Source organism: Squalius cephalus (assembly GCF_949319135.1).
Source record: "Squalius cephalus genome assembly, chromosome: 4".
Classification (NCBI taxonomy): Eukaryota; Metazoa; Chordata; class Actinopteri; order Cypriniformes; family Leuciscidae; genus Squalius; species Squalius cephalus.
Window position 1 is genome coordinate 33,146,400 of NC_137125.1, and position 24,636 is coordinate 33,171,035.

Below are 24,636 nucleotides of genomic sequence, written 5' to 3' on the forward strand. Positions count from 1 at the left end.
GTATTTAGTGACCTCCCCTTAGACTTGAGCAATAGCAGGAACCTGGCTCTCTTAAACCTAAATGGAATGGAAAAATAACTGGAAGGCAAAGAAAACTTTCAAAATCTGATGAGAAGTTTCTCATAGTTTCTTCTCTGAGAAACTGGAAGAAGCCCAGGAGGACAGGAGGACAGGTTTTTTGCTTAAAGAAGCCATTTTGTTCTGAATTTTTTTCGATGGATATGCTTCGCATGCGTTTCATGTGAGAATAGCTGTCCAATCAACTGCTAGTAGGTAAATCTATTGCTGACATCACAGTTTATCACATGTGGATGTTTTGCAGCTCAGCATGGCAATCGAAGGAGACAAGATGCTGATAGAGCCGCCGCATGCATCATATAAATCTCCTGTCTGGGAACATTCTGGCTTCCCAATACATTACAACAGCGATAACTAATGAAACGGTCACTGTCCCGATCGGGTCAGTGCTGCACCATCACGAAAGTTTATCAATTGCACATGTTTTTAAGCCTTGCCAACTTAAAAATTAAAGCATAAGAAGATGCGAAAGAGAACTTGCACACGCTGTGTGAGAAGTTTTGTGTTTGCACACATCTGAAGCGCACACATGGAAAGCCGCATCTCACCACGTGAATACTAAATTGAGTTCACTTAATTTAAGTCTTCTTGCACTTAAATAGTTACTCTATTTACTGTAAGAGTCTCATAGAGACCCTTTCACCTAGATATTATCATATAGAGACTGTGTCTGTTCCCCGAATTAGGACATACAAAAAACTTCCAAACCCATCTAAGGGTAAAAATGTAATTAATGTTCAACAAATAAAAAACAGATATAATACAAATGAGCAAATGATAAAGCTTGGGTTGCTGAATATTCGATCCCCTACTTCAAAAGCACTTATTGTTAATGATATGATTACAGAATAGATGTGCTGTGTTTGACAGAAACCTGACTAAAACCAAACGATTACATTACTTTAAATGAGTCCACCCCGCAATATTACTGTTATAAACATGAACCTCATCTGAAAGGCAAAGGGGGAGGAGTTGCTGTAATTTATAGTAATATTTTCAGAATTACTAAGAAGTCTAGTTTCAAATATAATTATTTTGAAGTGTTGGTGCTTAATGTAGCAATATATAGTGTAAATGATAAATCACGTTTGAGATTTGTGCTGGCTACTGTATACAGGCCACCAGGGCACCATACAGACTTTATCAAAGAATTTGCTGAATTTCTATCAGAGTTAGTACTGGCTGCAGATAAAGTCCTAATTGTTGGTGATAATAATATACATGACATCATGACAGAACGATGACATCTCAGATCATTATCTAGTCTTGTGTAAACTTCATTTACAAATATGTTAGACCTATCACTTCTGCCACTAAAGACTGCTTTATCAATAATCTTCCTGATCAGTTTCATCATCTCAGCATCCCAGATAGCTTAGAAGAACTCGATATTGCGACAGAAACTTTTAACTCTCGCTTTTCCAGCACTTTAGACACAGTTGCTCTGTTGCGCTTAAAGAAAATTAAAGAAAATAGTTCAACGCCGTGGTACAACAAGCACAATCGGGCCCTTAAGAGAGCAGCCAGATAAATGGAGCGCAACTGGAAGAAAACAAAACTAGAGGTATTTTGCATTTCATGGAAAGAGAGCTCGATTGCATATAGAGAGGCCTTAAAAGCTGCTAGATCTACTTATTTTTCAACCCTATTAGAAGAAAATAAACAAAACTCTAGGTATTTATTTGAAACAGTGGCTAAACTAATGAAAAATAAAGCTTCAAGGCCAGAAGTTTCCAAGCAGCACAGCAGTAATGACTTGAACTTCTTCACTTATAAGATTGATAATATCAGGGAGAAAATTATAACTATGCAACCGTCTACTACAGTATCGCATCAGGGAGTGCATTGCAGTCTACCTAAGGAAAAATTCGATTCATTCATTGCTATAGAAGAAGAAGAATTTGCTAAACTCGTTAAATCATCTAAATCGACAACATGTACTGTATGTTAGACCCTATACTGAAAGATCTACTGAAAGAGATGCTTCCAGAGGTCATAGATCCTCTTCTTAATATCATTAATTCATCTTTGTCATTAGGATACGTACCAAAAACTTTTAAGCTGGCTTTGATTAAACCGCTTGTTTAAAAAACACAACTTGATCCTACAGAATTAGTCAATTACAGGCCGATCTCAAATCTACCTTTTCTGTCAAAGATACAAGAAAAGGCAGTATCTTCACAACTATGTTCCTTTTTAGAAAGAAATGATATCTGTTCAATCAGGATTTATACCGTACCATAGTACTGAGACAGCTCTCATTAGAGTCACAAATAATTTGCTCTTATCATCCGATCATGGTTGTATATCTCTATTAGTTTTACTCGATCTTAGTGCTGCATTTGACACTATCGACCACAAAATTCTTTTAAATAGACTTGAAAGACTATGTTAGCATTAGTGGAATTGCATTAGCATGGTTTAAATCATACTTTTCTGACCGTTATCAGTTTGTAGCAGTAAATGAAGAGATGTCTTATCGATCACAAGTTCAGTATGGCGTACCACAAGGCTCAGTACTAGGACCGTTGCTGTTCAATCTGTACATGCTACCCTTGGGAGATATCATTAGGAAGCATGGCATTAGTTTTCACTGTTATGCTGATGATACGCAGCTCTGTATTTCTTCACAGCCTGACGAAATTTACCAATTCACAAAATTAACGGAATGCATAGCTGATATAAAAAATTGGATGACTAGCAACTTCCAACTAAATTCTGAAAAAACAGAGATTCTAATTACTGGACAAAAAATTTCCTCACGTAATAATCTAGAATACTGTCTAACACTTGATGGCTGCTCTGTTAAGTCTTCGGCGTCGGTTAGGAACCTGGGTGTGCTCTTTGGTACCAATTTGAAAGTCGCGTGTCTAGTATCTGTAAAACTGCATTTTTTCATCTTAAAAATATATATAAATTACGTCATATGCTCTCAATGAAAAATGTAGAACAATTAGTCCATGCGTTCATGACATCAAGGCTAGATTATTGTAATGCTATTATAGGTGGTTGCCCTGCACGCTTAAAAGAACACTATACCGTTTTTTCATATTAAACTATGTTATTCCCTTAACTAAGACGAGTTGATACATACCTCTCTCGTCTCAGTGCGTGCACTCAATCGCTCTGGCACGCGGCGACACTTTGATAGCACTTAGCTTAGCCCAGTTCATTCATTAGGATCCAAACAGAGATGAAGCTAGAAGCGACCAAACACCTCCATGACGGATTAGCACTTGGGAGCACTTCGACTCTGTGCAGTAATATCATCACTCCTGAAAAATCCTCTCCCTCTCACTTCTGTCATTAGAACCAACGTGACTTTTTACTGCACCGAGTCGAAGTGCTCCCAAGTGCTATTCCACCATACATTACAGTAATCCTTTTTACCCGCTTAGAAAAGCGACACGTTTTATTTTGTGTCACCATACTTGGTCGTGTAACTACTCGTGTAACTGTATTTAAATAGGGAAAACGTGGAGGTGTTTGGTCGCTTCTAACTTCATCTCTGTTTGGATCCTAATGAATGAACTGGGCTAAGTGCTATCAAAGTGTCGCCGCGCGCCAGAGCGATTGATTGCACGCACTGAGACGAGAGAGGTATGTATCAACTCGTCTTAGTTAAGGGAATAACATAGTTTAATATGAAAAAATGGTGGAGTATCCCTTTAATAAACAAACTACAGCTGGTCCAAAACGCAGCAGCTAGAGTTCTTACCAGAACCAGGAAGTATGACCATATTAGCCCGGTTCTGTCAACACTGCATTGGCTCCCTATTAAACATCATATAAATTTTAAAATATTGCTGATCACTTACAAAGCACTAAATGGTTTAGCTCCCCAGTACTTGAGCGAGCTCTTAACGCATTATAGTCCTTCATGTCTATTTCAATCTCAAAATTTCGGCCAGTTGATAATACCTAGAATATCAAAATCGACTGCTGACGGTAAATCCTTTTCCTATTTAGCACCAAAATTTTGGAACAATCTTCCTAACATTGTCCGGGAAGCAGACACACTCTGTCAGTTCAAATCTAGACTAAAAACACATCTCTTTGACCTAGCATACACATAACACATTGTAGACTTCTATAATTCAATGTTAGGATGCATAGTTTAGGTCAGCCGGAACCGGGAACACTTCCCACAAATCCTGATGTACTCGTTAAGAAGGGTGGCATCTACACTAATATTAGTCTCTCTGTTTATCCGAGGTTTACCGCAGTCCGCCGGATCCAGGCCGTATCCAGATCCGATGAAGGAGCTGCGCCTGGACACGATGACAACACAGTCCTGAAGTGTCAACCAGTCACTTCAGTCACCAGCCTCATCAGCCCTGTGAAGGCCTCATCGACACGACCAATCTGACTTCTGACCTGTAATGCTGCCTGGATCATAATTATACACTGTTCGCTCGTTGGCCAGAGGAGAACTGGCCCCCAACTGAGCCTGGGTTCTCTCTGGGTTTTTTTCTCCATTCTGTCACCTGATGGAGTTTCGGTTCCTTGCCACTGTTGCCTTGGCTTTTGGCTTGCTTAGTTGGGGGACATTTAATATTCAACAATATTATTGATCTGCCTTACTTAGGGTGGACGATGATGCAATTTTCTTCTAGAAACCAACTTTGTTGTATTATTTTCATGTTATCACTGTGAAGCTGCTTTGAAGCAATCTGTATAATAAAAAGTGCTATATAAATAAAAGTGCCTTGACTTGACTTGACTTAAACAGAAAATTATGTCAATCAATGGATATGTCTTAAATCAGTGGTTCTCAACTGGTTTGAGCATGGGACCATGGGCATCGAAATTTGACCTAATTCCTAAAAGATTATATAAATAATTGTAAGAATAATAATACATTTACTATAAAAAAAAACAAGTGGTTGACACACAAGTACCATCCCACTTTACCAACCAGTTTTTGTTAATTGAATAAAGTTAGTAAGTTGGTACCACAGTCATTTAAAAATATATTGAAGTAATTGAAAATCAAGTGTTTTTACCATGGTAAATACACAATACTAACATGAACTGTTAATGCAACTTACAGACACAAATCCTGATTAACAGAATAAACATCATACCTGCGTGCAAATCCTTCACAGCGAACACACTACATACCAGTTACGTAATTTATTGGTACTTTTATAACGTACTAATTGACAACGCAACTACGGTGTTGCATGCTCGTAATTTATTTTGTGCATTATATATAACGTTAGTGAAGTGATATACAGCGCGTGCCTCCACATTTGCCTGAGACTTTTTATTTCGTAACAAGTTACAAAAATGACGTTAGAATAATGACAATGCGCTTTATGCCCAGCTGCACTACTTCCTGAACTTCAGCCAGCTCCTTTGCTTCCTGTCTGACATTATTGGACAAACTGATTAATCCAGGTGTATCTGATTATTGTTACTGAGGTCAGGCACACCTGGATTAATCAGTTTGTCCAATAATGGCAGACAGGAAACAAAGGAGCTGGCTGAAGTTCAGGAAGTAGTGCAGCTGGGCATAAAGCCAATTAGGTATAGCCTGACAACATCTCATCTGACCAGATACTGAATCAGGACAACGTGTTTTTCTCAGGCACTCTTTACTTAAACTAATCAAAAAAACTTTCACGTACATCTTTCAAAATAAAAGTCTTGATTTAGAAACCCACCAGTTGAGAAACCCTGTCTTAAATGAACATAATGTTACGTCCAAGGACGTGTGTTGTAGCCTGTGTGTACGTGTCTTGTTTGTTCTCTGCTTGCTCTGTTTTTCTCTTTTGTCACGAGACAGGTGTTGTAATCAGCTGTGTGCAATCTGGGGATCCCTGCGGTGACTGGCTAACGAGGAAGAAGCGGAGATATAAGGAATGGTGGATCTGTGGAGAGGAGAGACTTCTTTTCGCCAGGACTTTTCTCCCTCCCGTTCGCTCAGACTCATTGTTGTTTCTTTTTTGTTGATATGGTGCTGAGTAAGTGAACTCAGAACTTCGTGGTACATTTAAACAGAAAGTGAATTTAAGTTGCTTGATTACTTTCCTGATTTATATTAAGTATGTTTGTCTAAATATTTTCATTATTCTTTTGAAGTAAGGGAATGTAGGGGGAGGGTGCCATTTTAGTTTGTACTTTTTTGTACTTTTTTTTATCCTGGTTATGGGCCGATAGGAAGAGAGGGAAGTTTATAAAATAATGTATTTTCTTTTTGGGATTAACTTGTTCTAGATCATTTATAAATAATTTTGGATTAGTTAGTTAAGTTTTGTTTGTTATTTTGGCCTAGCTCTCCCCTGAAGTTTATTCCCTATGTTTGTTAATTTCCTTCAACATTGTTGTTTCTGTTATCTCTATGATATTTATAATTTTGTATCTTTTCAAATTAAAACAATATTATTTTGAACTGGTGTTTGTGTTGACTCTGGGACGGGAGGTTGAGTTGTCCTGGTTCTCTCTCCAAGTGTTTTTATTTATTTTATTTTAGTAATTTATTTTTGTTACTGACTCTCCAACCCTAGACGGGTACTTATGTAACAAAAAACAGTCGAGAAAGACAACGTATGAGTACAGAATCAGTATACTGGATCTGTGCATTATGTCTTAAAGTCACAGCAGCCTAATATTCCTGCTGTTGTCCGTGTTTTTAATGTTAATCAAATTGACTTATGTAACTTTAATAAGGATTCATCTTTATTTATTTTATACAGTGAAGACTATGCAGTTATTTTACATTTGATTACTTTATTCAATTTCTGTCTCTAAAAACTACTGTTAGTCCTACATGAAAAACTGTTTATTTTATTTATATCTTTGTTCTGTTGTATTTATTTGTGCTATTGCTTGTTCCTTTTTTCTTTATTTTTATTTAACATTAGTTAAACACTACATTAGTAGTTCTATTTTTCACTCTTGATCATAGCACATACCGATCCGTACCAAAGCCGTGACCCTGAAACTATAAATTGAACCGTTACAGTTGCTAGAGCATTCTGGGTGGTATCTAGGGTGTTGCCATGCAGTTACTAGGGGATTTCTAGAGCGTTGACATACAGTTGCAAGATTTGATGTACTCATACAAATACAAATTTGTATACAAATTTGACATCACAAGCAAGTTTTAAAGCTGCTGTCGGCAACATTTTTTTGATCAAATTCAGTGAAATTGACACTATAATCCGACAGAACAACATAAATAAGGTGGTTTTAGAAAAAAACCCGAGCTTCTAACTCCACCTGGAGCGTGTTATTTGTTTTGCAAAAATCCACCGCTCCCGGATCATCGGGTCCAATCAGCGCAGGGGGGTGTGAGATCTGACTGTCAATCACAGTTCGTGCACACGCCACAGATCCCCCCTCCCTCGCGGCTCGCGCACATTACAATATCACATGCACACGACACGCCTGAAGTTCGCCTGAAGATTGTACGAAGCGTGATGGCGGAGAGAAAATCTACTAACAAGCTTCCAATTCCTCGGTTATTGCTATCTATGGATAGATTAGCCAGGGCAGCCTACCTCCGAGTCCATGGTGTTGATCGATGCTGAAGAGACGGACGCGTTCACAGAAAATCAGGTACACACGCACTGACGATGGGCGGGTGCTCGTTGGTAGTGGGGGAGGGGCATGAGAGTTGTAAACATTCAAAATTTTGGCTAAGTCCACTCAATCTGCCAGACTTGCCGACTGCAGCTTTAAGCAAGTTTCCATCCATCCCTCCTTCAGTGTAACTCTGTGGGATTTGTTCACTTGTTTTGCCATCCAAAATTATAAAATCGTAAGCCTGATCAATAAGTTAAGTAACAACACACCTGACCTCTCCTCAACAAAACATATGATTTGAGGACAGGATCAAGGTCAGGGTCTTGATAATGTCTGAATCTGTGTAAGGTATTAATTCAGAATACTTACCTCACATTTGTTCACCACAGGCTGAGGCACACAGTCCGAGCTGTTGCCCGAGGCAACTCCTTTTTTAGCCTCGCTATCACCTGTACCCTCTTCAGTGGAATGGGTGTGCAAGTGGTTGCCTTGGCGACCGTTGCTATGATGGCTGCTATGGGTCGGGACCCTGGGCAACAGGCTAATCTCTCTCCGCAGCGCATGGTTATGTTCCTCCACGTCTCGTAGCCGCAGCTCCAAAGCCTGATGCTCGGCGGCCGCATCGATCAGCACCGATGACTGAGGATCCAACGGTGACAGAGACAGCGGTTTGACTGAGGAGGAAACAGAGACAGTCGAGGATCATTTACTAGTTTAACATCTGTCCATCAACACACACTGCTGCAATAAAGCTTGTCAAATGTCCAAATTATGAGTGCAGATGCACTTTTTCTAAGGATACACAAACATAATGCAATAAACATAACTGCTTCAAAATTCACATTTTCGGTATGGGTGTGTGTAATTTACGTAGGAGAACAAAACAAAGTATCATCAAGTTAACCACAGCCTTTATTTGACTTGATTTAATTAATTTAAAGGAAAAACCCCAAAGGAAAATCTCAAGGGAACCACTAGTGAATTAGTCTTGTTTGACGTCATCCCTGCAGCACTCTGTTGCTCTGGGCCCGGTTTCCCGATAACGCTCACTCTTAGCGCGCTAAGAAAGCTCGAAAGATATATCTTACCAAAGTTGTTTATGTTCCTAAGTGTGTTCCCCGAACCATACCTTAGAAAGCTGCTTAAGATATTCCTTCTTACGTGCGACGTTACCCGACGCTGTCCGTGGCGATGGTGCTGAATTGTTTGATATCGATGGCTCGAGAATCAATTATTCTCTCGTGCAGGGGCTGTTTATGTGAGAAAGCGGTGATCTTTATAAATGAAGCACTTCAGAAATAGTTGAAATTGCAATTTATTATGATTATTGGATATTATAAAAAATAATCCAAACTATAATAGCCTATAATAGCCTAGCCTACATATTTTAAAATTGTAACATATATTGCTGCCACAACAACCTTTTCAAAAATTTACGTGCCTTCTTCTCTTTCCCATTTTTGTTCGCTGAGGTGGAGCTGCGATGAAATATTGTTCTTGTAAATACTTTCCAGCATTTCAGTAATAAAAGTTTACATCTTGCGTACGGTGCTCGGCAGTGATCAAAAAGGATTTAAACCGTGAATTTTGAATCTCTTGTAAACTCAGAGATGTGGATTCAGACGGCAATTAAATTACCACACGACCTGTTTGTCAAAAAACAGAAGGTACTAATTTGGCCAGGGATTTTTACGCGGGTTGGGTGAGAAAAACACTGATATTATGGATTCGGACGGCACTAAAATCACAGACTTACCCCTGTAAATGTTTAAAATACTGGACGAGCCCATGAGAAACAATATTAGCGTCCGAATAGGACTTAACTGACAGTAGCCTATGCTTTCACTGGCCTTTAAAAGAGCGTTTTAATTAAATTAATAATATTGTATAATAATATAATTAAAAATCTAACAACAATCAGTGTAATGACAATTTTATTCTTTGCATGAAAACACTTGAATTAGCCTAATTTAATACTGTCTGGGTGTATTAAAACTTCAGAATTATATTCATATAGACCTGCAACAGTGATAAGGTAAAGCTACCTTACGAAAGTGTGACTTACAGAAGATATACTTAGCGAACGAATGTTTCGGGAATCGTGCCATAAGGTTAAGAGAGAGGTTAAGGAATAGGTTAAGAACTACTTAGAGATAAGAACGCTTTGGCAAACCGGGCCCTGGGCTTTTTCTTTCTCTTTCTCTCTCTCTCTCTCACACACACACACACACACACACACACACACACATCCTGGTACAATTAACTATATGTTTTATTAACTTTTTTGTAACCAATTTAAGTGTAACCATAACCAAATACTGTTTTTAAACCCTTTCAACAATAAATAACTAGTTTTGATTCAGTATTAACATTAAAGTGCCACCTATTGCAAATTTGCAATAGTCAAGTCAAGTCACCTTTATTTATATAATGCTTTATACAATACAGATTGTTTGAAAGCAGCTTTATAGAGATAACAGGAAAATAATGCAACAAAGTTTGTTTTCTAGAACAAAATAGTGTCATAGTCCAGTTTAAGTAAGTTCAGTGATGGTTCATTTTTGATGTAAAAAAGTTCATTTATATAGCCGCTAAATACAATATAATCAAATAGTTACATATTTACGGTTATTGATTAATGATTAATGTATGAATTAGATTAGATGAAACTACATAGACGATGCTTGCGTTTATTCAGATTAGAAATAAAATAACTCTTATATTTACGTTTAAATTACCCGGAAATCAATTTAATGGTTACAGATCATTTCTTTCACTGCTGTGAACTAACCACCAACAAGACTAAAGGACTAAATATAAGGAACCAGCACAAAAACACACTCAGCAAAACAAAACAATTCCAGAAAATATTGAGATACAATTTTTTGTCAGGGTACAACAGCTTGTTACACTCAAAGGGAAATCTCTGCAACTTATTTACCCCTAAAAGGGTTACAGCAGTATCTTAACGGTATCTAATTTGTACCTTTAAGGGGTAGATAAGGTACAAAGTTGTCCCTGTAACAAGCTGCTGTACCCAAAAGGTACAAACATTATTTTTTTCCTGACAGAGTAGAATGAACCCATGTTACGTGGCTTACGAACATGAGAGAAACATGAATGATAAGTATACAGATGGCAACTGGATCTTGATCTTAAAGCCTGTTCATACCAAGACGAATGTTCGGTCCGATAAACTATTTAATTTGAATAAATGGCTGTTAATGCAGCTGCTCAGACTGACACAAATATCTGCATGCAGTCAATGCACCGGCTCTCATCTCAGTACTCTTGTATTTGATGTTGATGTTGTTCGATAAACACTGTTGTGTACACAAAAGTCTGAATAGTTGAATGAAAACATATGAATACGGTCTGATTTCCTTTCTTTTCCGTGACAAGCGGGAGTCAGAAACAGAAAGTAACAAAGCACTTTTTGTGCCAGGGCATTTCTGCTTTTCTAAAAGCGCCACCTACTGTCAGAGAGTGAATCTACATTCAGGAAAAGAACCACCCGACGCGAAGAGAAGTGCATTCAAATTGCACTGATAGACTAAACAGAAGAAATGAACAGAAGATTTCCATGCCAAAGAAGGAGCCTCAGCGCATACTTTTGTCTGTCGTCTCAGGACCCCTAAAACTATAAACACCTATCTGAATGATCGAGTGATTTATCAAGTGATTTTAAGCCAATCAAGTGCAAGTACACAGAAAGCCACCTCTAGGACAGAACGTGTACCAAACTGAGTAAATCACCTTCTGAAATAACTTGATACTTAAAGATTGTATCAATTACATCATTGCACCAGTAGGTGGTGACAAATGACTTAAAAAATGTAAAAAACGTAATAAAATGCTGTATATCTTAAATAGACTGCAGCAATTAACATGTAAGGTTAATGACAAACAGAGGTTCTGACAAAATGTTATGTTGTTTAGTTGTCTGTTCAGAATGGTGATCTCTATTTTAAACAACAACAACAAAAAAAAAAAAGGTGACTCAGTTTATCCAGAATCATGCAGCTCATATGGCTTTGAAAACTTTTAGGTCATGTCAAATGTCAAGTTGTGTAACCACCAAGTAAAAAAGTAACAGTATTTTCCTTACACCTTAAATACATGTTAGTTTACACATTTTAATAATACTTTAAGGTAATATGGTTTTGTTTTTAGTATAAGTATATTTTTTCACAAATAGCATTAGGTTTTAGGGGCATCACACTAAAACATTTTACCCATCTGAATTAACCTATCAAAAAAAAAAAGAAAAAAAAAGAAAAGACACTCTAAAAACTTTGATGTAATGGATTCAATGGTAACCACCAAAACTGCAACAGAATCCGCTATGAATGCCAAAATAAGGGATCATTAAACACTAACAGATGTCGCACTATATTAATCATATTTAAAAATACACAAACACTTCATTTCAACATTTACAGTCTGAAGCAAAGCATGATGGGGGGAAAAACAGATTTCTCTCTCTGTTCGCAATTGATCATGATGTTCAGCTATGCAACACACTCAATTTCTTAAGTTATTATTTATATTAAAATTAATAGGGAATGATTAATAAATGTAGTTCTTGAAACAGAACAGTATAATTATTTCATTCTCTAAAATTTGTATCAAAATATTGCAGTATTTATTATAAATAATTTATCCGTACACATCCTTGTTTTGTTTTTTTATTCATGTGCCCTTGTAAACTTTAATCATAATAATTTACTCTCCTTCTTGCATTCTCTGTTTTTAGGTACGAAAGTGGGACGACTTGTCGCTCGCATGCAGTATTATTTTAATATTGTTTATATACTATTGAAGGGTGAAAATTTAAAATATGTTTAAGATCTGCTGATCTTACTTCCTTACATAACATCACATGAAAAACTAAGGTGAATTACACTGTATTGGGCATTCAAGGTGAACATGATGGCATCAATTTACTGATCAGAAGTCACCTTTAAGTCAGCTGTCTAAACATTGTAATAGTCAGGGGTTTTGTTAGGCTTTGATCTTCCAACTAAGAGTTGGACTGTGTGGGAATGTTACCTAGTCTAAGGTCTCGTGACCATTTGTTGTGTATACCATTTGGGGGGGGGGGGGGGGGGTACCATTATCTCAGTTGGGGGCAATTGCCTCTATTGTCTTTAGATGATTAGATTTAGTGGTTACCTCTAAGGCTGTGTGTATGTTTAGCACCTTTAAGGACAGCCCACTGAAAGGCCTATAAAGAAACCATTTTAAAGTATGTTAGCCAGAATGATTTGGGAAGAACTGCAGCCGCGTACAGCGAAGTCCTCAATAAAGAATAACTTTGTTTGAACGTGATCCCCAACGTCTCCTGGTCTCTTGCTTCGACGAAGAAAAAGTTTTCAACAATTTGGTGCCGTGACCCGGATGGAGAAGAAGGAAACTCAAAGAACTGAATCTTAAAACTTCAAGCTTCCTCCAGATTGAAAACTTCAAGCTCAAAGATCTCAACAAAGCTGACTGAGTTCCAGACGAATGTTTTCTGTACAACCAAAGACTCGGTGAGTTACACTCCATTCAAAGAACCAATGCAGACCAGTACAAATGTTTTCCTCTGCGCCGTTCAGAGAAGTAGTTAACAAACAGCTGTAGAGTTTGGTTAACTAAAGATAAGCCTCTACAAAGTTTTCTTTTAGAGATGAGATTGATCCTCTGTTGTTGGCAGGGAAGATTAACAGTTACATGTTAATATTGTTTGTACCTTTGTAAGCTAGAGAAGATTTAGCCTCATGTGCTAATAAGATTGTACCCTCTGTTTGCAAGACAGTAGAGAGAGAAGTTTTTTTTTTTTTTAGTGTTTGTTTGTGGTAACAGAAATTCACAAAATGTTTAGGAAAAGTACTAGACAGATTACACCTTTTTGGACAGATAGTGAATTCAAGTCTTTGTTATCAGAGCACATGGACTCCATCGTGACTGAGCCAGTCAGATTGAATTTAACAAAGAAATTTGGCATTGATCCAGAGAAAGTGTGGTCAATTGAAGATTGCAAGAAAGTGTTGAGTGCATGTATCAGGAAGAAAAATCTGAAAGGCATCATCTGTTGTCACCGAGAATTTAGCTTATCCATTGCACAAGAACAAGCTCGTTGTATTGCTACTTTAAACGATCAGAACAAACAATTGCAGACTCACATGTCCTGTCTCAAGACAAAGGTGGGCCATAACAAAGCCTCAACCAAATGTGATTTAGAAGACCAACAGTCAGATGAAAGCTATCCTGATTTACAGTCTTTTGATAGTATAGAGGACAATGTCAATGCAGATGTAAATGCAGTTGAAGTGTGCGTAGCTAGACAAAAGCCTCAGGGAAAAGGTGTTGATACAGTTCCATTTGCAACCCCCATATTGCAGCCACAAGCAGTCAAAATACCTTTAGGTCCTAAAGATATTGAGAGAATTGCTGAAAGTTTGCCATCAGTGCAAAGAAATTTTTCTGAGTTTAGGAGAGCATTGTTCAGTAAAATGCATCTTTAAGACATGTCGTTGCCGGAAGTCACACAGCTGATGTCACAAATTCTAACTGAATCTGAATTCAACAATTTTGAGTCTGCTGTTACTTCCGAACTGCAACCTGTCAGTAAAGGCGATTTGAGAGAAGGTGTTTTGAAAATTTTAAAGAACATTGTTGGACCGAACGTGGACTGGTCAAAAATTACCAATTGTGTACAAGAGAAAAAAGAAACTGTTTGTGAGTACACAGAACGATTCTGTCAGACCGCTGGCGTTTACAACGGAATTGCCGACACTCCAGAGAAGGTGTTAGGTCATAATGGTCCTCTAGTTCGCGCATGGTCCGATGGTCTTTTGTCAGAACATAGAAATGCATTGCCTTTCTTAGATCTTACATGGTCAAATAGAACCCTGCAAGACAACCTGGACAGTTTAGCTATGTGGGAAAGAGACTCTGATGTCCAGGCAAGAGTAAAAATTGCAGCAGCATCCTTTAAGGTTAACTCAGAGAAGCAAAAGAAACGCAAAAGCCCTAGAGAAGCCAGTTGTTCTTACTGTGGCAAGCATGGACATTTTGGAAAAGAATGTAGAAAAAACAAAAATAACTTAAGACAAGTTAACAATGTTATGCAGATTTTACTACATTTGTTTGCTACTTTGAAGCAACCCCTCCCCTCGTCATTGGACTCGTGGTTAAGCTTTTTGAGGTGTTAACCATTTGGGCTGTGAGTGCTTAATTTCCCCAGTAACTCACAACAAAGATGAAAGACTTATTTTTGTTTAATAGAACAAAAGGAAAGTGACTGTCTCAGCTTTTGTTTGGGGGACATTAAATAAGACTCACAGCCTTAAATGTTATGCCATAGAATATTGCAGTCAGACAACCATCCTCTGTTAATGATGTTTATTAGGACTGATGTTTCACTGGAGAATGGAAATGTGCAAATTTTCTCACACACTGTACAGTGTGTACACAACACAGGGACAGAATAGGACACGGACAAGTGAGGTGCCCTGGGAAGAACTGACGCAACAGGCGTTCGGGGGTGAACCCAGGGTGAAGACACTACCTCATAGGCCTTTCCCGATTTAGTCCATCCTTACCTCACTGGTCCATAGGTGTCAAATCAATTAAGAAATAGGGAAAGAATGAAACAACCGCAGCAGACGCTACAACCCTAGTGTTTAAACAAATACTGCTACAACCCTAGTGTTTGGACAAATACTGCTCTGTCGTCTTTTGTTTTCTTTCTTCCTCTGTGCAGATAAACACTTGATGGCTGTTCCAAAAATCCATATGCAACGACGTCTCACCTGCATATGAAGCCACAACCTCAAGAAGACAACTACACCCACTGCTGAACGAGCCAATCACAAAAGAAAAAGAAGAAAAAATACACAACGCATAAATACAAAACCTTCAGTCATCCATCGATATGATCAAGACTACAAGCCTGCACCATTATCTGAGTGCTGCACCGGGTTAATGGATCCAACAGAGAACTTGAACAAAATCCAACAAGACATTCTTGATCTTTCAACAAAATTACACCAGATGACTGGAGACAATTCTTCATGGTTCGGAAACTTGATTGGTAAACCCTGGCTGTGGATTAAAGAAATAGCAATTTTGCTGTTATTTCTCCTATTGGCGTTCTACGTATGCGTCCACAGTATCAAGTGTTTCATTCAACAAATGACTCACACCTCGCACGAGAAAATAACTGGTCCAACCATAAAAGAATATTACCCGTAAGATTTCACGGACCCTAAGTGCATGTTTGTTTCTGTGTCAACATGCAATTACAGATGAACAACACAGAGCAAGTTATATGTGCCTGTAACTTACACAAGTTACAAGAATGAACATATGCGATGTGCCTGTAACTTTTTCAAGTTACAAGAATTGAACTTTTAAGTGTTTAAATTTGTATTTTGTGAGAGTTATTTTAAGAACTCTCAAAGAGGGGACTGAAGGGTTAAAATTTAAGAATATGTTTAAGATCTGCTGATCTTACTTCCTTACATAACATCACATGAAAAACTAAGGTGAATTACACTGTATTGGGCATTCAAGGTGAACATGATGGCATCAATTTACTGATCAGAAGTCACCTTTAAGTCAGCTGTCTAAACATTGTAATAGTCAGGGGTTTTGTTAGGCTTTGATCTTCCAACTAAGAGTTGGACTGTGTGGGTATGTTACCTAGTCTAAGGTCTCGTGACCATTTGTTGTGTATACCATTTGGGGGGGGGGGGGGGTACCATTATCTCAGTTGGGGGCAATTGCCTCTATTGTATTTAGATGATTAGATTTAGTGGTTACCTCTAAGGCTGTGTGTATGTTTAGCACCTTTAAGGACAGCCCACTGAAAGGCCTATAAAGAAACCATTTTAAAGTATGTTAGCCAGAATGATTTGGGAAGAACTGCAGCCGCGTACAGCGAAGTCCTCAATAAAGAATAACTTGGTTTGAACGTGATCCCCAACATCTCCTGGTCTCTTGCTTCGACGAAGAAAAAGTTTTCAACACTATCATAGTTTTAATTTATATTTTTGCTATTTGCTTTTATTTTTATATTTTCCATTTTCATTTTAATTTCTTTTTAAATATTACTATTTAGGTTTAATTTATTTTTATAACAGTTTTAGTTTTTATTTATTTCCAATTAGGAATTATAGGTCCATATTTACTACCCAGCGGGCACCTTGACGTCAATTTGACATCAACAAATAGTCAAGACTTTGACCACCATGTATGACATGCATGAATATGCATATTTTCATTATATTTTGTAATTATTTCCTTGTGGTTGTAAAGATGCCTAACAAAGGTATCAATCTGACATGTTTTTTCTGGTCCCTACATCTCAGGTCAATATCATTGACATTAAATCGATGTTGATTTGATGTCAGGAAACAAGACGTCAAATTGATGTGAAATTTATGTCAAAACAATGTCTGAAATGTCTGAAAAAAGTATATTTATTACTCATTGTAAATCAATGTGACAACATCTAAAAGACCTAGCTTGAATGATCTTGAAAGTTGTAGACCTAGGTCTATGTATTTTGCATGTGTGTTTTTATTTATTTAAATCCTAGCATATTTACATTTAGTTCACGTTTAAAATGACAGCAGACACTATAATTGCATATACTATAAAAGGTAAATTTAATCTGATCTGAATCTTAAAGCTTGATATTGAATGATATCAAAATAGCATTATAATGACATCAACATCATGACATCCTGACGTCAAATAGATCTTATTCAGTGTCTAATGCTTTGATTATATAGGACTTGTGGTTAACATTGTTTTATTCATAATATAAGTCGTTTGATTCTACAGCATATCTACCAGTGTTGTTTATTAAAAAATATACTTGATTTTTAAAAACTATTTAGTGCAAAAACCTTTAATCTATGGCAGAACTTAGACACACACAGACATCAAGAAACAGCATATCAATCTCAACAATGGTGACAATCAAACTAAATATCCAGATAATCAGATCAACTCCAGCTGCATAATTTATTAAAGCCGCAATGCATGCTGGGAGATATGGGTGAGTTTTGATTGGTGGTACCCAGCATGCACTGCAGCATGAAGCATTTCATTTATTGTCACCATTGTTGAGAGTCATACACTGATTCTTGATGGCTAAGTAATAATGTAGAGGAAAAAAATTTAATGCATTAAATGTTTTTAAAACCCTTCATATTATTTGATAAACAACATTGCTCTCATGCTGTAAAATCAAATGGATTCTATTATAAAACAACATTTAAAACACAAGTTCTATATAATCAAAACATTAGACACTGAATAAGATCAGGGATTCAGGCAATTACATGATGATATCACCATCATCATCACCTGCTCTAAATTTTCTCACGGCTTTTTTGCCACAACAAATGTGCTTTATACACACACAATTATAGCAGCCAGAGAAAATTTTATGCTAAAGAGTCAAGAGTCCAACTAAATGAAGCCCCTACTGATTATTTCTTCACAAGACTTTTGAAAATTGTATGACGTAGCCTAGAATATTTCCAGCAAAACTATGTGAAAATCACCCTGACTGCTCATTCAGAGAAGACAATATATTGATTTAAAATTTTTACGACGTGTTTTGTGTGAAAAAGCCTTATGCGAGAGCTCATTAATATGTATGGCTTTTCTCACCTGAGAAAGACAAAGACACTCCCCTAACGGCCCTATTAGGAGCTATCAGGCCCCTATCATTCTGAGCAACCTTGCACAATACTGTAAATGAGGAGATTTAAAAAAGAATGGCTTTTAGATTGTTTGGATTTGGATTTATTTACACAACATAATCCAAATAGACACAACAAATGGCAAAAAAGCACTTATTGAAAGACAGAGACCTTTGTGCCATTCCTAAAAACATTGTACATACCTTTCATTTCCAAGGTGTTTGATTTTCACTTTACCATGTTCATGTTCCAGAGACTCATGTGAATGTTGAAGTCAGCAGGACTCAGTGGCATCTGGGCCCTGAAAAAAAAGTGAACATACTGATATCAAGAGAAAGGCCTGCACGATTTTGGAAATAAATATTAGATTTTTCTGGTTAAAATTGCTTTTTAAAATTCACAAAATACACACACACACACACACACACACACACACAAATGTTTCCAACAATATAATGAACACCAGGTTTGTTGTGCCTTGTAGGCATAGGCTATGCCAGTGCTGGGTAAAATAATAATAACAATAGATAGCAGTATAAATCTTCCAAAATATTTCATTAACAACCAAGCTAGAGAAAAATATATTGATTATCATGTTACTTCAAATGTTTCCATTCGTTATGATGATATGAAATGAGATAATAGTAAAAACATGAAGCCGTTTGGTGTGTTTTGCTTTTCAAATTTTCAAATGATACATTCAAACGCGATCGCGCTGCAAAATCTGATACATTCAAACGTGATCGCGCTCAAATATAAAACATTATGGTTACCATACATATCTACGTTTGACCAGATATCCACAAACACAGTAGGCCTAACAGTAAACACGGGTCTAAATATTATAATATTCCCCATATATCTAGCAACAGTTCAACTGCAATGTGACATTTATGCAACAATAACAAACATGTAAGAATTTCTTACCTTAAATCTTTCTTGTCTTCAAATCGCGTTCTTCTTCTTCTGAGGTAGCCTAAATCCAATGTAAGCTCAGGCGCGTCTTTCAAACTCGACGAAAAGTGAAGTGAAGTGTTTTGGTGTTTTGTTGTTGAGGTAACGAGCGCGTTCGCGTTCCATGTGGAGATTTGCATGTGAATATCTTTTGCGCGAGTGGGCGTGGCCAAATTAACTGTAATGAGCAAGCGTTTGAGAAGCTGGACATCTTGTTGGTTTTATACAAATTACTTAAACAGAAAATGTTTGTTTTCGTTTTGAACCCGATCATTTAAAAGTACACACTTAAATGTTTATAAAGGTGTATGGCTCATAAATGTGTGACAAGTATTCGCTGAGTTTTGTTTCAGTTTATAGACGTGCTCAAGAAAAAAAAGTTCACCGCGACGGAGAGGCAGAACGCACACCCTGTTTATTTTCTTTATTTTACAAAAGCACAATGTTTTGATTTGATTGTAAGTGGACACATACAAAAGTAGAAATATCACAGATTCTTTTTTTATATTTCTTTTTTTCTGTATGACCATAAATGACGGAGTAATTTAAGTTTATAGTGCTACAATGTGGAGAAAATCCAGCAAAACGCGCCCGCGCGTTTGCCGACCTCAGAGGGTTAAAAAACAAAATATAATTTTTTTACACCGGAAATTAAATAAAGTAAATCTGGTTAGTTTTAAGTGAAGCTGGTAATAAGTGTACCATGCATTTCACCTTTTTGTTTGGTTTATTCCAACCACAATTGACCGACTGCCCAACGTTGGAGCCTGACGTCAAACAAACATTGGATTTAGACATCAACCCGACTTTCATTTTCAAACAAAATCCAACGACCGACGCTGTAGTCTATATCCTGTGCCTGCTGGGATCAACATCATGACATCTTGACGTCAAATAAATGTTGAATTGACATCAAATGCCAACAAAGCATGACATCAAAATAACATCAAAATGACATCAGCAGAGGTCAAAATCTTGACATCAAATTGACATTGACACATTGACGTCAATATGACTTTCATTTTTGACCTATTTCTTGACGTAATTTTGACATCAATGTTTGATGTCATATTGATGTTAAATTGACATCAAATGCCCACTGGGTAACAGCTTGCGCCAGCACAAACCCTCTTTTGGCGTTAAAAAACTACTGTCAGGATTTACTTTACTAAATAAATTTACTAAAGACACACAGTGAGAAATTAGCGCTGAAAAGCTGTGGACAGTGTTATTTTTGTGTTATTTATCCTTATTACATATGCATTTGTAGGAGTTTCCCTTTAAATTAATCATGCAAAGTGATTTAATAAAGTTTGCGCTCGTCAAATTACTGGTGTTTTTGCCATGATTTAACGCCCAAAAAAGCATGTCTAATTTGTGCTGATTATTTTCTTGTTCAAGAAGTAATTTCACTTGCATATACATCACAATAGTGAAGACTATATTCTGTCTTATACTATAAGACTATAATAGGCAATAAATATATATATTTTTTGTCAAATGCTAAGTTCTTTTCATCAAATACATTCAAAAAGATGTCAATATAGATGTCAATTTCAGACTGAATTAACAGTTGCATTTATTTTAATATGTTCAACTCAAATAATCAAAGTGACACTGAGAGATAATGTTTAAAAAGGTTTAAAATATGTGCTGATAACTTTTCACACAAAAAAATGTTTGCCTACAATTTGAAAGCAGCAAAACAATATATAAAATACAAGTATTATATTTGTCTTTAAAAAGGACATTTAAGTACAAACTGTGTGTTAACAGCTAAGATGTCCCTAGTGAAAAATAAATATACTTCAATGTATTTGAAATACGTTTATTTTATGCTAAATATACTACAAATACATTTACATATTTATGTGCTTAATATAAATACACAGTAATTGTACTTTTAGTATACTAAATTGGTATACTTAAATTAAATACTATTGTAAAATATTAAATTATTTATACTGCTAAATTAAACTCATTTTGTACTCAATGTACTTTAGTTATCCAGAAAGAGTGCTGAAGTTCAACTAAAGCTATACTTTAGGTACACTTTAAATATCTTGCATTTAAAGAGTGATATTAAACAGAGATCATACTATCCTTACTAATAATAATATCAAAACACATTTTAGGCTTAATATTAAGACATGTGCAATAAAGTACTCCAAATAAAGTTTAATTATAATTATATAAGTAAGTCTCAAGTGATGAGTCAGAAAATAGCCTATGTTAACGGTTTGTAGTATACTTAGTATGACATAAATGTATTTTAAATACATTTTAGGGCTGGGAGATATGGGCAAAAAAAAATTTCACGATAATTTTTTTTTATATCAGTCGATATCGATAATTATCACGATAAAAGTCAAATCTTTATTTCTTTCAAGTTTAAAGGCAGATTTTTGCTCCTAAGTAAAAGTTTTAGAAACCAGAGCGTTAATTGTGGTTTTAAACTACTCTTTATTGTCAGAACATATCACAAACACTTGCCAGGAGAACATTTCACAAATCTGAGGTAGAACATTCAAACATTTGTCATTTTTCCTTAACAAAATAAATATCTTTATTGGAAAATTAATTTCTTAGTTTCTGCATGTGTTAATTTTTATTTGGTAAAATGTCATTTTCTGACTGTTTGAGTTTTATTAAACTTAACCATTGGTCATCCAGTATCATGCATTTAGATCATGATAACCTCACTCATGGCAAAATGTAACTTTATGGTTTCTATGGTATTTGTATGAAAAACAGTAGCCTAAATACATTATTGAATACTGTAATTATATTCCATCAGTCCTTTAATACATCGTCTACATTAATAATATAATACAATTCAATATGTATCCCACATTTCATGGTGCAGTTAATATTACTAGGCTAACGTTACAGTAAATTCATGGTAAATGATGGGAATTTGTAGACGGAAACGCCTTGCTTTTGCACTTGCACAAACAGTGTTTCTCCTGTTTGTCAGCGCTGTTTCATCTGCCTTTAAACTGGTTTAAATCACGGAGACGTGTGTTCTTCGCTGAATTCAAGCGCTTCTCACTGGATCTCGTGACCGAGAGACCGATCAGAGTAAACGCATCGGCTCTAGTGAGCTCGCGCTGCGCTGCCCATAGATATCGCGCTGCCGTTTGGACTTTGAGCCGAGCGGATAAATGGTCCGTGTGGCGCGCGGTTCAAATGAGTTTCGTTCCGCTTTTGGCGCATAAACATTATCGAACATTTATCGAACTCTTGATATCGTTTTATCGAGAAACATTATATCGCGATAATTATCGTTATCGTTTTATCGCCCAGCTCTACATTTTGGTATAGGTTTTTTTTTTTTTTTTTCACCAGGGGTAGAATGTATTGCAAGAACACATTCACATGTCAAACTTCAACACATTATTTGAGCTGTTCAACATCAGTGAGCATGAATCAGAGCAGTAAATATTTAATTTACATTAATAAAGTGACAGCAAAGACATTAACTTTCAGCCAAAAGTCGTTAAAAGCCAGTGGAGTAAATCATCAGTTTTAGACAGGCTACAGTGACTTCATTCATTCAGCACACAGTGAAAATACACTTCACTGTGATCAACTATAAAGTACGAGAGTAGTGGAATGAACTAGAACAAGAAAATTCTTATTTATATCACTGTTGCATGTCAACATTGTCAAAAATCATTTAACTCTCACATTACTCTACAAAATTATATTTTTCAACTTTTTTTTTCATATTTTCAGATTACACAAACTGTTTGTTTTTTTTAAGTTCATGTCTAACAGTTGCATTATGTAATTACGTTTTGCTTTATCAATATATAAATGGCTTAAGCATAAACCGATCTAAACAGGTAGATTTTGCCCATTACTCTTCTGATTTCATCTGGCATGGAAACAACTTATCCTGCATTCTTAATGAAGTATTTATTTAATTTTTCAAATACCGCCAAACAATTGCTGCATCTATTCAATGGTCACAAAGAGCGCTATGTAGACACTTTATTTCAATAGTCCACTTTAGACATTCTACTAACTATAAGTAACTTTGCAACTACATGTCAACTACCAATCATTAGAGTATTAGTAGACAGTCTGCTAAATGTGTGCTGTACTATATTTTGAATGGTCCCCCAACATACATTCTATGGATTATAAGTAACTTTGCAACTACATCTCAACTTTTTCTACTAACCCGAACCCTAACACCTAACCATAACCTAACAGTCTACTAATACTCTAATGAGAGTATTATTGACATGTACAGTCAAACCAAAATTTATTCAAACACCTTCAACATTTCTCACATTATCACAGTTTATTCACTATAGTTTAGAAAATGGTAATAAAATATAACAAGAAGAACTCCGAGTTATAAAATCAGTTGATATTTCACTCGTTTTGGCCATCCTTTTGTTAGACTGTCTCACAAATGAATTAGGTTGAACAGCTGTCAGCTGTTAAATTCAAGTACACAATTAGATAACACCAATTTAGGTCAACCAATTACCAAGCAATGCTTAATTTTGTTCACTCTGTGGTGTAAAAAGGGTCACATTAGCAATTAAAGAAAAACACTTAAGCAAAATATGGTCAGGTCAAAGTGTCTGAATAATATTTGGTCCCAAATTATATTATAAATTTTACTGGTAGTCCACTGTATGAGGAATTTTTGGATATAATATGTCACAGTTTACTTTATTTTGCTATCCTCACTTACATAAATGAACTATAGTGTCCTGCACCCACCTGGTGTCTGAATAATTTTTGGTTTGACTGTAGTTGCAAAGTTCCTTATAGTTAGTAGAATGTCTAACGTAGACTACCAATATAAAGTTTAACCGGGACTCTACTAACTGCACCACCTTCTTACTAATGGTTATAACCCACATAACTTACTCACTTTAACATGGCAAATACCATGTAGAGGTATACAGTTGTGAATCAATCAATTAAAACTAACTTTAGCTGGACAATAACTTTATTCTAGAGCTGATGTAAAGCCAAAACAATCTCTGTTACTGTAATTTCCTATTTTCACTGTAAAGCTGCTTTGAAACAACCTATTTTAACCTATGTTAAAAGCGCTATATAAATGAGGGTGACTTGACTAGAGCCCTATGATTTCCACGATGGAACGGAATCCAGTCACAAATGCAACTTACTGTATAAAGAGGAATGTTTCAGAATTTTGGACTAGTGTCTGTGAATATTAAAGCTCAAAAAGACTGCTATGTAAATCTGAAGTCTGCGTGTGTCTGTGTATGAGCGCTGCAGTTTCGTCTAGTACACACACACTGAAGTACGCATGACGCTCATGATGTTTTCAGGCTCTGCCATCTCACTATATGAGGACATGAACTTCATCTAA

At 36.3% G+C, this 24,636-nt stretch overlaps 1 protein-coding gene across 1 annotated transcript in view; it reads right to left on the reverse strand.

The window, feature by feature from the left end:
* The window catches only part of large1 (LARGE xylosyl- and glucuronyltransferase 1), a 96,885-nt gene that overhangs the window by 62,700 nt on the left and 9,549 nt on the right, over positions 1 to 24,636 (reverse strand). The window contains exon 3 of the mRNA XM_079868895.1: positions 7,981 to 8,285. Within this exon, the coding sequence (XP_079725021.1) occupies positions 7,981 to 8,285 (305 nt within the window). The remainder of the gene's footprint in view (positions 1 to 7,980; positions 8,286 to 24,636) is intronic.